This window comes from Corvus hawaiiensis, chromosome 5 (assembly GCF_020740725.1).
Source record: "Corvus hawaiiensis isolate bCorHaw1 chromosome 5, bCorHaw1.pri.cur, whole genome shotgun sequence".
Taxonomy (NCBI): Eukaryota; Metazoa; Chordata; class Aves; order Passeriformes; family Corvidae; genus Corvus; species Corvus hawaiiensis.
Genome location: NC_063217.1, coordinates 48,900,547 through 48,916,356, shown reverse-complemented (window position 1 = coordinate 48,916,356; position 15,810 = coordinate 48,900,547). Strand labels below are relative to the sequence as shown.

The window sequence follows — 15,810 nt, the reverse complement described above, 5'->3', positions numbered from 1 at the left end:
TTGACAAGGAGAAGGTCAGCCACATGAAAGTGATTCTAACAGGCAAAACTTCACGTGCTCAATGTTCCTTCACACAAACAAGCCTTCTGAGTCATCATATAACTGTATGGCAGTTATATGTTCTTGAACACAGATGTGCCAAGGAGCTTCTCACACCTGTTAGGTAGTACAGAATACTCACAGAAAAATCCAAACATTTAGCAAAACCAAAAAAAGAGAGAGATCTCCCACAAAGAGCAAAAAAAGCTTGCCTCTTTACTGTTTCACAGTACAAAATCCAAGAGCAATCCAACCACCCAAGCTACAGGTGCATCAACAGTTTGGTTTGGCACCAGCAGGGAGCTTTGCTGCACAGCACCCCCTTCATGGGGCAAAAGCCAGGCCTGGGAAGGAACACTCCAACACTGCACTCAGCTCAGTGCCACCTGCTTGCCTCACGCCTTCACCAGTCAGAAGCTGTACTCAATGTTCAATATTGGACATATTAGGAATAAAATCTTTCCAAACACATAAAAGGAAACATCTCCATTGCAATTTTAAGCATAGGGACATGTTACTACGTGCCAGGCATCCCATACATTTTCCTCAGGCAACAGATAGCTTGCTACACTATCTCTATGAGAGGAAAATCTTCTACCTGCTATCTTCCCAATAACTTTGCTGTCTTCATAGACATGAGATGACACTAGCCAGGGGCATACCTGAAATCCTTGGATTTTAACTGAACTGCACTGAACTGCTAGGCAACTTTTTAATTTGAAAGGTCACAGGAGACAGATTTCTGGGCATATCTCCAGCTAAATGCCACCTTTTCAGCAATGCTCTCTCATCAGATGTTACATAAAAGGCGACAGACACTTTTCAGTGATACCTTGCAGCAGGCCCACCAGCCTCCTAAAGGTAAACCTGAAATCCTTCAGAGCTGTACAGCAGAAATGCCATCTTGCAATCCACAGCTGCGGAAGGTGAACACCAGTCTCCACTGTCCACCTCTCTTGCTGTAGCCATGCACTGCTCAGAACTAGAAACCAGAAGCTGATACAACGTGAGGTGCTTTGGAAATTTCACCAAACAAAAATGAGGCGCTCTGAAATCTTACTATTTTCACTGGCTGCACTTTTAGCCTGAAATTGAAAAAATGTGCATAACCCCAAAAATGCTCAATTTTGAACAGCAAATTGAATTCAGTCACTCACATCCCAGATAAACATCCTAAATCTCGGTGCACTGTGGTGTGAATGGATGGGTGCTCTTTGTTCCCACTTCTATGCAGATACACTCTTGACCAGAGAGCTTTCTCAGCATCAAATCCAATATATTTGCTGGAACAGATTCAGCTCTGTTGAACTAGTATTTTTCAACAAAAAACAAAATTTTGTCACTAAACTTAAAAGCAGTACTAGGAACACAATAAAAAATTACCTGAAATCAGACCTCAGCCTTTCTACTGACCTCCTTACTGTCTCATTGTTTTCCATTAATGGATTATGCCTCTTTTCTATTTCATTGGTGAGACAAAGGAAAAATTAATCCCATTCCATACTGTCCTCTGTTATTCCCACTCCAAAGCCTTCAACATGTTTAAACATAAATCCTTGGAGCTTCTAGCTCTTAGTGCTTACTACTCCCAGTTAACCAAAAGAAGAGTTAAATCCAGTCTCAAGACTCTGTAATAATTATTCCCTATAACCTCTGTCCATTCTGTCTCACAGAAGAGACCAAGAGATTTACTATCTACAGTAGAGTACAAGAAAAAAAATTGCAACAAATATTTTTAGAATTTTATTAACCTTAACAAAACCAGCAAATTAAATGGTGATCACCTGTTTGGAGAGGATTCGCATTGAAATGGCAGCTGTGAATATATAACAAACTATGTACAACTGTGTCAGTCATCAACTGAACACTAATCAATGTAATCCAAATCTTCTGGGATTCCAAAACCTTTATCAATTCTGCTCTCTTCAAATCCAAATTTACGCTTGGCCCAGGACTTTATTGAAAAGATGTTATCTGTAAACAGAATGGAGAACATTCATTTTGACTATTTAGGAAAGCATGAATTATAGTCTTGGCTCCAAAAAAAATCCTTCCATTTGCAGTATCTCTTGTGTGTATGAAAAAGGTATATAGTGGGAAACATCATTATTACGTAGATTTAGAACAGAAAACACAAGGCTTTTGTTAATAACCTCCAAAAAAGAGGAAATCATTTACTTAGCAATGACTAAAATATGTTATCTTTATCTTTTCTTGCTCCTCTTTTACAAGGAGACTGAAAGCTACTATTACAGTGTAAGCCTGCTATAGTGATGAGGTAAGTGTGAATATGCATAGTGAGTATTTTATATGTCCTTCTTCAACTAGACACCTACTATGTGACTGTCTACAGCTACAAAAATTAGATTTAAATTAGCTGTAAGGTCCTTTCTAGTCCTGCGTGTTTGTTCAGACACTGTATATAAAGTTAAAAAAAAAAATTCAAGAAGCTTTAGTCAGCACTTCTCTTTTAGCATCAGGTTATTATTTTAACATATACATTTTGCTCAATTTAACATAATTTTTCACTGCAGCATTTACTGAAACTCATTACGTCATTTTTAACACCCATAAACTGAAGCGTTCCTTAAGAGAGGAAATGTTCTCTGTCTCTGCACAGCTTAGAGATCTGTTTTTCTTTTCTTTAACTATCATACATTTGGTTTTAAAACTGTCTCTTCAAAAGAAAAATATGCTGCAGCATATAACCAAATTGTCTAATTAAATAGCAAAGTACTTCCCACAGGCTGAGGCACAGTTCCTTTACCTCACTCGAGGCCTTGAGAACAGCCTGTCATCAACAGCAGAAAGCCCTGACAACTCCCAGAAGTTATTTTCAAATACATAATTTTATTTCCCCATATGGAGTAAACAACCCAGATATAAAATAATAGTCCAAAGACTAAGACAATGATATCCTGCTGCATTTGGCATAACCAATGATCAGCAGTCCATCAGCAGGAGATCTATTCTAGACAAAAAATTACGAACAATATTCTAAATAATTTAAAAAACCATAAGGACATATAAATAGCTTCCTCTGCAAAATGGGAATGAATACAGCAAAGCTAAGCAACAACAAAATTGAATTAAACTTCCATATAAATGTCATCACAGTAACATTCCTTAAAACTATGCATCATTTTACCTATCAAAACTGATCACTTAGTTTGAGAAATACCTACTTTGTATCGGCATCCATCACACGGTAGCAGCAATAAGATTCCACAAACCATCCTACTCTTTTGAAAGAAATGAACATTCAAAATAGAATTAAACTTTCTGAATACCGGGCATCACCATTTCCAGTCTCTATTGCTTTCCTGATCTTACAAGATTTAATTCAGCCAAGGAAACAAGTTGCAGGATTTATACAGTGTGCAAGACAGCACCAGAAGGACAAATCTGTTATGGCATATGAAGTACATTCAGTAACTAAACTGGGAAGATGTATTTTTTTTGTTGAATCATAGTAGTTTTATAAGTAAAATAAATTTCTCTATGTTTCTATAAGTAAGGACTATCCCACATCAAGTCCTAATCAAATTTAACACTGAGTAGGTCTTTTACTGAAACTGCTCTAGTGTGAAGCTGTGTCGCTGCAATACACACCAGTCCATCTGTTGGCTGCCTCCTTAGCCACTTGGTTTGTTTGGCCTGAAACAAAGAAAAACACCAACAACAGTAAAAGCATACCTCACAGTAAAATCACCACATAGTTTCAAGGCACAGAGACAATATTTTTATTTATGTCATTTTTAGGGAACCACATAATATGAGGAAGTTATTCTACTGCTTCCAAACACTTGCTATACACTTTTAAGGTTCCACCAAGCACAAAGCTAGGTTAAAATAAAACAGGAGCAAAGAGCGTAAAAGATACCATATGATCAACTGTAAGTTTTTAAAGTGTATCTTAAAATAAAATAACCCCAGTTTGGCTTGCCTACGGGCTTAATTGTCTTCACCAAGATTAGAACTAGATATATGGCCTGAAGATACCAGAGATGGAAAATATTTCATAATCCTCTCTATACATAAGTAAACTATCACATAGGTATGCATGATGCTACATAGATAAGGGAAATGACAAGGCAGCAGTCTATCATATCAATCCAAAAGTTTATCATATGAACTTTTATAAATAGTTTATCATGTATCATTTGAGAACCCCTTCAATGAAATGAAGACAAAATAATGTTTCTGGCTATTAAACTTGGCTTACGTCCCTTAGCACCACTCCAGAACTAAACACATAATAGTAAATTACTGTTACTACAAACAGGTTTTGTACAGTTTCCATGAGACAAAACAATCAAGAAGAATTCCTTAGATCACCTTACTCCCAGTTACAGTAAGTACTGAATCGAATCAAGCAGGTTAGGTTGTAACGTGGGAATTTATCAGACTCATTCTGGTTCTCACGCCTACATGTAACTTAGTTATTCCCAGTTAGTCTTGTTAGTACTTGCATGATAATACTCATTTGAATGGTCAGCATGAAACTTGTCTCCAGGGTACTGAGATGTGAATATATGATCAGGTATCTACTGTTATACACACTACACTTTAAGCAACAATAAATTATGTTGAAAAATCGTCTGCTAGCACATACTCATTATTCCAACCTTAATACTCCTGTAACTGAAATGAAAAATGTTTACGTTGGAGTTATATGCTATTTCAAAACCAATATAAAATGGTTTCTAAAAATGGCCTACAATTAGAAAGTTTGGGCACAGCACAAAGAAAAGCAAAAAAGATGGGCAAAAAAACGAGTGGGAGAGAAAATGGCATTTTTGTTTGCTTGCATGCATCAGAAATTCAAGTTGTTCCTAGCCTGAGAGAGATAATACTTATTTCCTTTGCTGAGTGCTTGCTGCCATCCCCACTTGTTCAGTTCCATGACTGGCAGCACTGACAATATACCTGCAGCTAATGGCATTTGGAACAGTACCTAACCTAACCCTACTTAAAGCAAGTCTGCAGAGTAAGAGCTTCCACTGGTCAAGACTTTAAATGTGTGAACTACGATACTTCCCTCAGCATTTTTCTGAAATTCTACAGTAAAACTTGACAGCTGTATTTGACTCCAAGTAATGAAGTTTGAAATGAAGTGGGGGAAATCAGGATGGCATTAAACTCCATGCATCCAGAGCAGTGAGGTGACAGCATCCCAGTGGTGGGTGAGCCAACCTATTCCACAGCACCTGTGAGGTCTCAGCAGAAAGCTCTGCTTTGCTGGAAGCAGCTGACCAGCAAAACAGTGGCAGCATGGTGCACTGTCACCCTGCAAACACTGCTCATGTGTGTTAAAATATACATATGTGATCATGTGTTCTGAAAATGTGACTTCACACCTCTGTCAAAGAAAAGGCTGAAGTGACAGCAGACATAAGCTGGGCAACAAGTTAGAAGGGCAGTCATTGCCTATAACTGATTTGTGGCTAAAAAAGAAAATATGGTAGTGGCAGCAGGAAGCTACACTGGGGAAATCCCATTATAACATATAGATAGATAGACAGACAGACAGACATATAATCCCCACAATGTCTCACAGCTACAGGGGAACATTTAGCTATCTGAAGGCAAGATTTAAGTCCCTTGGGATCAGTCTTAAGTCTTGCCGATGATTCCACTGCATGATCTTGTGTGTCTGCTGTAAGCAATACCATGCCTGGAAGAGAAACAAGAGACAGGCTTTGGTAGCTATGGACCTGCATCTCCCGAAGACACCAGCCACATCTGCATCCTTGCCACCATCTTCCTCCAACTCCATCACAAGAACTGACAGAAATGAAGAAATCTCCACCTTCACTACATTCTGAAACTCTTTTTATAGTTGCTTGTTGGGACTTTCATTGGCTGCATCGTCTGTATGTATACACGTGTGGAGGATGAGGGAAAGCAGGAGTAGTAAAGCAGACACCCCCTAGACACACCTACTGTTATGTATGGGTGTAACTAACTCAGAGTCATGTTACTTCTGACTGCCTGTTCTCTAGCTCCAGGGGATCACAAAGCCGTGTTTGTTTTTAGACCGCACTGAAAAAGAAAGCTCAAAATCTAAGGACAGCAATAGCATGGGAACTCAAAAACACACACTCTAAAGCAGAATCAGGACACCAACTGTGCAAACTGTGAAATGGAGAAACTCACACACAGCACTAAGGGCAGTTGGCTAATTGCCAAAACCACCACAACCACCGAGTCCCAAACTTGGCTGGAGTCCTTCTGATTCTTCTGCTCACCAGAGCTGCTCTAACTGAACTCGATTTTTGGCAGCTACTAAATAGTGATCCAGTACTGAATCTGCACAAAACAATGAAAGGCCAAATATGCAGTAGAGGTGAGCAATACAGAAGGCAACATCTTCCAGATGCTTCCAGATGTTCTCATTGCCATTAGGCTCTAGTTACAGTATGTATCTATACATCTACACATAGGCTGACAATATATGGGATTGCTGTCTGGAAGCAGCAAAACAATCCATTTGTTCTGGACATTACATATTTATTTCACCTATTTGTGTAACAAGGCCTCAAACAGACTTTCCCAGTCCCATGTCTGCAGGATACAAGTCATTTATTTAGCTGAAGCACATACCTGTATCCTCTGCAGACTAATTTCAGGCATTTTATATGAAAGAAAATGGAAGCTTGAATTTTGTCTCCAAAACTGAACAAAAGCAACCACTGTGTGTACAGCAATCCAAGGCCCAGAAGCAGCGAGACGTAAAGTGCTGGTCTGTTATGTCAGCAAAACACAGCTGGAAATATGCCCTTAACAGTGAAAGGATACAGGGCAGAGTTATTTTGACCGGTCCTCGTGAAAGTCTCTTTTTCCCCTCAGCCTTAGGTATCTCTGGAGAGCTGCAGGGAACTCAAAAAGCTCAGGTTCTGGGAGCTGAACCATTATCCCAAACATCTGTGATTGTCCTTATCACAGGGACAAACCCCTGTATCCCCACAGAGGAAAATAAAGGTATGGAAAGGAAGGTCCAGCTGCAGTAAATGTCTAAAAAGAAAGTGAGGGTGGGTTGGAATTATGCTTTTCAATGCAGGTAAGTGGCATTCTACCAGTGACCTGCAGGTATTTTGGAGCAGGCCAGGAGACAGAGGTGATAAAAAGGCACATGGACAGCTGTCAGAGGTGCACTGAGAAGCTTCTAAAGCAAATAGACAGCACCTGGTCAGGAGTCAAGGCCAGCAGCACAGAACATCAGCACAAGAGTGTTTCTAACAAATCTCAACAGGCATTATATATTGACTCAAATCATCATAAGGCCTCTATGTTTCTGATCTGACTCAGGAAGACCTACAGTCATTCTCAGCATATTGCAAAACTACAGCCTCCTCCTTCCTTTCTTCTTTCCTCCTTCCCCCAGATTCTCTCACTTTTTTCACTGGAAGGTGGAGATGGTTGGAATTAAAAGTCCTATTTGCATTCCAAAACTGAATGGCCAAGAGCTGTAGAAGTCTCAAGTATTTCCACAGGGTGAAAAACAATTGTGACAGCAACAACCACCACCATTTCCTCACAAACATTTTCCAAACCTACTTTGGGTTCTTCCTAAAATCCTTTTTAAGTCTCGCACGTATCATTAAGGGAACACTAAGGATACAGTCATGGAATAGTACTCAAATTCAACCTGTAAAGGCAACATATAATAGTTCCAATAGCTATAGTAAAAGAAACAAACCAACAACAAACCAGCAGCCAGATCCAGCTCACAACTGCCTGAGCTGATAGACATGGACAAAGAGCTGTAGCTGTTTTTGATCTCCTAGATCCTACTCTGGCATTTTCTGGACAACTTTAAGGACTTCTAGCTCCAGGAACCTCTATTTCCCTAGAATAACAAAAGCTAATTGTAGTTATAAAGCTTACACACTATGGTGCCAGTTTTGACCTACCACAACTAGCGCCACAAGGAAATTGTATGGACTTCCTCACTTAAAAGGCACATGACTGCAGAGGGAATTAGCACCTTACCGAGGAGGCAGTCACCCATCAGCCTGTGGGGTGTTAGCAGATTAACGCAAAATACAACTGCAGTCTTCAGCATGTGGGTGAGGGAGTAATTTTACAGCATGGATTGCAATTCCTCTGCATGAAATGCAGGGAACAGCTGCAACTGTTCTCGGGGATGAGGGAGGATTATTAGCCCAAAGATTCCCAATCTCTCTTGTGAAATTGGTCAGGGTAAATTAAGTGCATTAGGTGGATTTGAATTCCCATAATAATTCTGCATTCGCTTAGACTGAATTCAAAGATGAAAAATGGCAACTACCACAGGAACTGTATGTGAACTTGAACCTCCCATGACTCTGATTATCCACTGCCTTCTGCAGAGAGTTATCCATTCTCCTGCACATAGGTTGCCCTTACTTTCCAGAAGCATTACCTTGCCATCATCACACTGTGACAGATTTGTTTCCCTACTTCTGCTGGCGCAGCATCACTACAATATCCCGTGATGCAGTTTCCAAAATTTTTCCCACTAATGAAAATATCTAATGCAAATAAAGATCCCATCTCCAAAGGCCAGGGTAGAAGGTGAGCATAGAAATTCTACACCTGTCATCCACAGAAAGTACAAAAGGTTATTGCCTAGTAACTCCTACCCACATATCCATTCACAAACTGACTCCACAGACTCTGATCAAGAGCCTGTGGCTTGCCATTGGAGACTATTTATGGCAGTGATGTGATGAGGTGGCTTCTTAAGGTCCGTATTTGAGTATCCTTGAGAATAAGTAATCTACAACACTGTCAACAGGGTGAATTGCAATGTGGCAAGAAGAGCTTTAAAAGAATGTTTTGTAACCTTGTATTAGGCAGATACCTCCACACTATTGGAAATCTTTATCCTCCCCCATGCTTCCCAAAGAGGCATTTCCTCTTAGAATAAAGAGCTGCCATGTAGAAAAGTGATAGCACATCAGAATTCTGTCAACTCCTTTGAATCCAAAATAACACATCACTCTTCCCCCACACTCCAATATCCCACACAACACTTTTCCTCATGATATTAATCAACAGGTCACAAAGCTTCAGAATTCATGACTAAATTTAAGTCAATGTGTAAATAAGAGTTCTCATTTAAATCAAAAACTCAACAGAACTTTTTATACTGACTTATTTTAGACTCTGAATAAAGTTTCAGCACTGCAAGAAAAACACTGACAATTATGAATGCTACCTACTGATCTACAACTATTTTGAAAAGCATAGAACACAATATAAGCTATTTGTGATAGAAAAATACTCAAGAATACTGATATAGTAATTAATTAAATCAGCATTTCTGCTGCAATACCTGTGTATATGTGCTTGAAAATAAACCTGAGCAAACAGATGCCACAGTACCAGACTTGTCTGCCTGGTGAGGCACAGTAAAGCTACTAAGAAGCTGATCCACATTGCCAAGAATATGCTTTTAAAGGGTCTGTGATCTTTGTCAAAGTGTTTGAAAAATGTGTCAAGTCTCATCAGCAAAAAGCTCCCTCTGTCCCATATGAAAAGGTCACACTGTCAAATTTCATCAGTATGTACACAGGGTTTCCTTGAAAAACATCCAACAGAATTTGTCAGAATTGCTACCAAGAAATTCCTCTATGGAAGACATGTTCTTGCACTTAAGTTTACTATATTCATGTACCTACAGAAAAAGACCATTTACCTTTCAAGTATTGTACCCGAAAACTCACACTGAAATCTCAGCTGCATAACTAAAATACATCAATTTTCATCCAAAGACCACAGGGAAGCAAAGTGCTTGCAAAATATAAACAAGCACATCAACTTGATTCAGGGCTGATTCAGGGCTCCCTGACACCACTCTGTTCTTCTTGCAGTAGACAACTCCTCTTTCCCCACTTCATTCGCTAATATACTCCACACCTTCAGCACAGTTATAGGAACTTGTACCCTTCTGAGCTGCTGAACTGTACTTCGGAAGGAGGCCCATCCCAGGACACCATGGGTTTTGGCCAGTTGTGGATTGCAGTCTGCTGTCACCTCACATGTCACAGAGAAGAGTCTGGAAGGCATCACAAGAAGGTCTCTGTAACCACAACTCAAGGCATGTTCAACTTTACCTATGGCATTTCTGAGGCATTTGTTGCCTGTTTTTAAGGTTTCCAGTATTAAGCTTTTATAACCTTCCCAGGCAGTCTAATTCTATGTTTGATTATTGCTATCATTAGTTTTTCACTTAACTTTTTCTGGCCCTACAATTTAAGGCTATTACTTTTTGCCATCTTCTCCACGAACCTGAGTAACAGGCTGTTCCTTTTCTTTCCTTGAAGAGATACAGATATGCAAAACCCACCAGGAACAATCTTCTTTTGAGCCCTATTCTTGTAAAGTTTTTTGTCTCTTAGAATATGATTGCTCAATGTCCTTTTGCTCTGCTCTGAACACTTAGTTAGATCACTATACGAATGCTCTGAAATAAATCGGGTATATCCAGGTAGGATATCCAACACTGACACAGTGTTGTACAGATGAAGCCATGCTAAAGCCTTTAGTGCCACACTTTCTGCCTTGAGCAAAAAGATTATTTCATACATCTCATTGTTGGTTATACTTCTGCTTTGTATCTTAGTATGGGGATTTTTCCTGGCACAACGAAAATTCTTATCTTGTTAACTACTGTAACTCTGACATCTTTTTTCAAATCCTCCCCACTTAACCAGCTACCTCAGATCATTTGTGTAGCACAATATCCTTGAATACAGGTAACACCCTTGCACTTGCTACTACTGAATGTTATCCAGTGTTTTTTAGACTATCTTTGCAATTTGTCATGATCATTTTGAAATCCCATTTTGTCCTTTTTCTGTGCAGTCTCTCCTAGTTTCATCATCTGCGAATGTAACAAAAGAACATCTTCTATTGTACTGTCCAGCTCATTAATACAACCACTGAGCAGATACACATACATGACAGACCATATTACAGAGCTTGATCAGTTCCACCTCCCTTTCTGATACTGAATTGCTCACAAACTATAAAGTACTTTGAGATTCACACTACTGCTGTTTCATCAGGATTGTATTTCCTTACTTTCCTTAAAACAGTATCATGCAAAACCAAGTCAAAACACCAAAGATAAACTTCCCCAAATCTACAAAGGTCTCTTACAGTGGCAGAGAGAAACCCTCTGTGTTGTTCTAGGTGTTTCCCAATTGGTTTTCTGTTCTGAATTTTTCTCTGATATCCTGCTCTTTTCAGTGAAACTAGCTCATATGATGTTAAAGTGAGAAGAGAAGAAAAACCATTGGAAATACTGTCAAATGTGCCAACATTAGTCTTGCACTCATACAACCTGCCTTGCAAAAACTGCAGTTAAAGAGCACAGAACAAGGTATCTATATAAGGAATATACAGTCATAATCCAGATAAACCCATAAGATGGTAACATACCATCCCATAAAATATGGGAGATATCTTAACATATGAGATTGGCAATTCATTTTTTAAACAAGGCCAGGGAAGACCTCAATTTGACAGTCCTGCCTGTTAGCACTAAAGACAATGAACTAAAATCCACAATACCTTTCCTGACCTAATTTTGCATGTGAAAGTCATGAAAAGATATAGACCAGTACATTCCTTTGAATTTCACCACAACTTTATCAGAATGATCTGAATGAGTGCTACTATACACAACTACCCTAGCAGGTCTAACACTGGGAGACAGAAGCAAAATACTCATTCCACAAAAGCCTTTTTGTTTCATATATAAATGGATCTATAGATTAGTTCGATTTGATGCTTTCATCAAGGGCTTTAAAACATTGTCAAATGGATTGCTACCAATTCATTCCTTAAATCAAGGAGTATCATAAATGTAGCCTTAAGTAGCCATTTTCCACATCACAAATTTTATCAAGTGTCTACCATTCCTAAACAGCTCAACAGCTTTTGCCATAAGGATTTACTGGCTCAGACAATAAAGCTATTCCCACATATTTCACCCATGAGCCCCTCACTCTACATATTTTTTCTGCCATTCCAATATAAACAAAAAAGAAACAAAATAGAGGAAAAGAACAAAACCATGTCTTGTGAGTGTTCTTATTTGATTTCAAGAAAAGGTACCTTGCCTGACTGGCAAATTTATTTAAGTAAGGTGTTTGTTACATATGTTATCTAAAGATTTGGTCCTCCAACTGCCTCCTTTCTGTGCGTCCAAGACAAGCCCCACCCACAAAACACAGCTTTTTGCTTAACTAGCTAAAATGCAGCTTCATTTTAAAGCAAGTTGGCTTAAGTTGACACTCCCTGAGAATAGTCTTGCTAGAAAGTGACTGAGGTATAAAAACACAAGTATGCATGCGTCCAAATATTTAGGACAGTTTTTCATTGCAGAGTAACCTCTTACCCAAAGACCAAACACAAACACAGAGAAATTCTCTGAAATGCAGAGAGCAAGGGCCTTTTGCTGAAAGCCAAATGACCCTTCTGGACTTAAGCTTTCCAGCTTCAGCCAACATCCCCACATTTCACTTTAAGCTTTGTGCCTTAGGGTATGTATGTACAAACACTTCTTAAGCTGCCCAGTTTGTCCTGGTGGCCCTTCACTCATCATTATTCACAGCTGTTATATTCTCCTTTCTTTCCCGCTGCTCACCCATTTACCTACTCCTGTTGCTCCCTCATTCAGTTTTTTCACATCCATTTTCTAAGAGTTCAACTCATTGCAGAGTTCATGAAAATGCCCTTATGAAAACTTGTCACCTGCTCAGTTGGTCAGAAGATCCCTGGTTGCTCTTCAGGGCAACTACCACACAACAGACAATTCTGTGAGGTACATGACAAATGACCACATGTATGAAAGTCTTGTGAAGAAGGCAGTGAAAGACTTCATTAGACAGATCTACTGGATGGAAAGAGAGATTTCAAACACCTCAGGAGAGTCCATCACAAGACACAGGCATCTCCACCATGAGTTCCTAACTTGATTTGACAACTTGCTTTTATCACTGGTGAACTTCAGCACCGGAATGAAGGGCCAAGGTGAGAACTGTTTAACTTGCTTTTGTCAGGGAAAGTCCTTAAACCACCACGTTACAGCCTCTGGTAATCACAGCCAGATTCTGTTTAGCAAGTGTTTCCTCTGTCAAAGGACCAGCCTTTTAAATAACCAAAATGCAAACAAGCCTCCCTTGATTTTCAAGATTAAAAAAAAATGGAAGGCCTGAAGATAAAGGAACAGATACACTGCTTGAACTTGCGATTCCATCTCGCATCCTCTGATTACCAAAGGAGCTTGGATCAGTGATCCAGGTATACATTTGTAACTCCACTCATTAAGTACCCTGTTCCTTTTCTCAACTTTACTTAACACATAAGATTTTACCGTTACTATATGTAACTGTGTTTACATACAAGTACATTTATTATTCCTCACTCTTCCTAGAAACTAAGTTACGGTTCATTTTTGTAAGTTTGATTTATCTTTTAATGTAGTTTTTGAACAGGTAATTTAATTTGTCAACCTTCCAAATGGATGACAAGCCATTCCAAGAACAGTACAGGGTGCAGGGGAAGCAAAACTAAATTCTTAGTTTGATGCTGCAATTAGTTGAGAATTAGTAGAGTAAATGTGTCCTTTCATTACTGGTGCACATCTATATATACTCTGGTACTCCATGATGAAGGAGGAAAAAAAAGGGGTGCATGTGCGAGCTGTGTAGTTTTGCTTTGATTAGTAGCAGATAGCCTGCAAGTTACATACACGAACATCCATTGTCTATTTCCTGTCATATCCTCATCCAGATCCTCAGGAGATGAATGTAATAAATATACAATACTCTGTAAGATGAGACTAAGTAAAAAAAAGGAGTCCTTGCTTTTAAAACTATTATTTTTCTATGTACTTTTAAGCAAGTGTCTGGTTCACTCCAAAGAAAGCTTAGTTTAACCCACTAAGACTAACATAAGTGTGAGTGAAGACACAAGCCTAACATCGGCAGAATGACTAATTTCTAACTGCAGACCTTTGTTAAGGGCATTGCTGCACAAACTGCAAAAAGCACAGCTTGTCTCTCAGATGCCAGGTGCATATTTCATGGTCAGTAGCTAGGAAACATCCTCCTAATTGCAAACTGAACATACCACATCTAGAGGTGATTAAAAAAACATTGTCTCTATAGGCTTCGTCTGTACACTATTGATCTTGGTGGCACCTAGACCAGGCTTAAAATGATTTGTAGACATTCACTTTCCCAAGTGAAACATTACATTTTTAAAAACAGATACTTAATAGTTCATTAACTGATACTGCTGACAAGACTTTTTAGTTTAAATCACCTTTCTGATATGATTTCTGAACAACAATCTTTACCACAAAGTATAAAAGACAATCCATTAAATCCTTTTGTAAATTAGTGGCATTCTGATGGATTTCAAGCAAAACTGATGCAACTCATTTTAAAGTCTTTCCATTAGCCAGGATAGTCCAATCTTCATTTCATTTCTTCACCACTGTTTCCCTTCTGGGAACAGGGACTATTCCAGCATTAGTAAGAATCCCCCAAAGAATCTAACACTTGGTACTAAAGTTTTTGTAACATGAAGTACACCTGCATATGTAACATATTTTCAAACTGATGTGAACATAAGAGAATAGCTGGGTGTATCAACAAAGAAAACCACCCCCAAAAAACAAATCCCCAAACTATGCACCCCACAAAATCCAGTAGCTAAATCAACATTAACTTTTCAGCATTCACCCTTCGGATATTAAGATGAATGAAAAAAACTGAACAATCCAGAACTATTTTCTCATACTGTCTGTATACCCTGACAATTCCTCAAAACAGTTTGTCAAGCTGAAATTTTCAGTGTTTGGAGACATCAGAATTAGAAATTTTTGAAGCACCTACAATGAAAAAAGATGTTTTCAAGTACGTATTACATATAGCACGACATTTTCATGGTATTCAGTAAAGTCTGGATGCTTTACCAAGATTTATTTTCACAGAATCATGTAAGTATTAGTTTTAGAAGATAATCCAACCCTGAACTGGACTGGTAGCGATGCCTCTGAGATCATACATTCAGAGAGTCAAAAGGATAACCATGTGGATATTTGTGGTTTGAAATCATGTCCACTTGAACCACTTGCCTCTCTTGTTACAGGATAAAAATAAACAGAGAGAACTAAAGTAAAAAGGTTGACACCAAAATTGCTACATGTGTTGTATCTGGTAAGTTTGCTAATTTCTGAGAAAACAATTTGCCTAGACATGTTCAGATCAGTGTTTTAAAGGTAAAAACCTAAGACATAAAAGTTATCAGTAACCAGACATTCTAAAAACATGCTAAATAAAAAAGGAATGCTGACAGGCAAGATCCCAGGCCCCATAAATATTAGCAATTATACCACACAGAAGTCACTTCAGTCAGTATGTAACTCTTTCTGAGAGCTGCCCTATCCAAAGGCACACAGTAACAAAGCATGGCTATTGTGGAAAAAAAAAAGAAAGCAAAGGCCTGACAATGTTTTAATAAAGCATAAACCAACATTCTTCTTATTGCAGAGAAAAAACAAGAAGTTTGAAATTCTAGAAATGTTTATTTTACAGTGAGCACTGAAAATGTTTAGCTGTTTCCAATTACAAGCTGACCAGCAACTCAAGAGTAAAGTCCCTATCATTTATACACTTATGTTGCCAGGCAAACTTTTCTATAAAATTAATTATGAGAAAAATTTTATTAGCTCCCTAACACCTCTCTCTGGTGGGCAGAAAAAAT

At 38.7% G+C, this 15,810-nt stretch overlaps 1 protein-coding gene across 2 annotated transcripts in view; it reads right to left on the bottom strand.

Annotated features, from left to right (window-relative positions):
• Positions 1 to 1,769: 1,769 nt before the first annotated feature.
• MND1 (meiotic nuclear divisions 1) overlaps positions 1,770 to 15,810 on the bottom strand; it is a 40,950-nt gene continuing 26,909 nt past the window's right edge. For both annotated transcript variants that reach the window (XM_048305161.1, XM_048305160.1), the window contains exons 7-8: positions 3,652 to 3,696; positions 1,770 to 2,013 (exon numbers count right to left, since the gene is read on the bottom strand). In XM_048305161.1, coding sequence (XP_048161118.1) covers positions 1,907 to 2,013; positions 3,652 to 3,696 — 152 coding nt within the window. In that variant the 3' untranslated portion in view covers positions 1,770 to 1,906. The remainder of the gene's footprint in view (positions 2,014 to 3,651; positions 3,697 to 15,810) is intronic.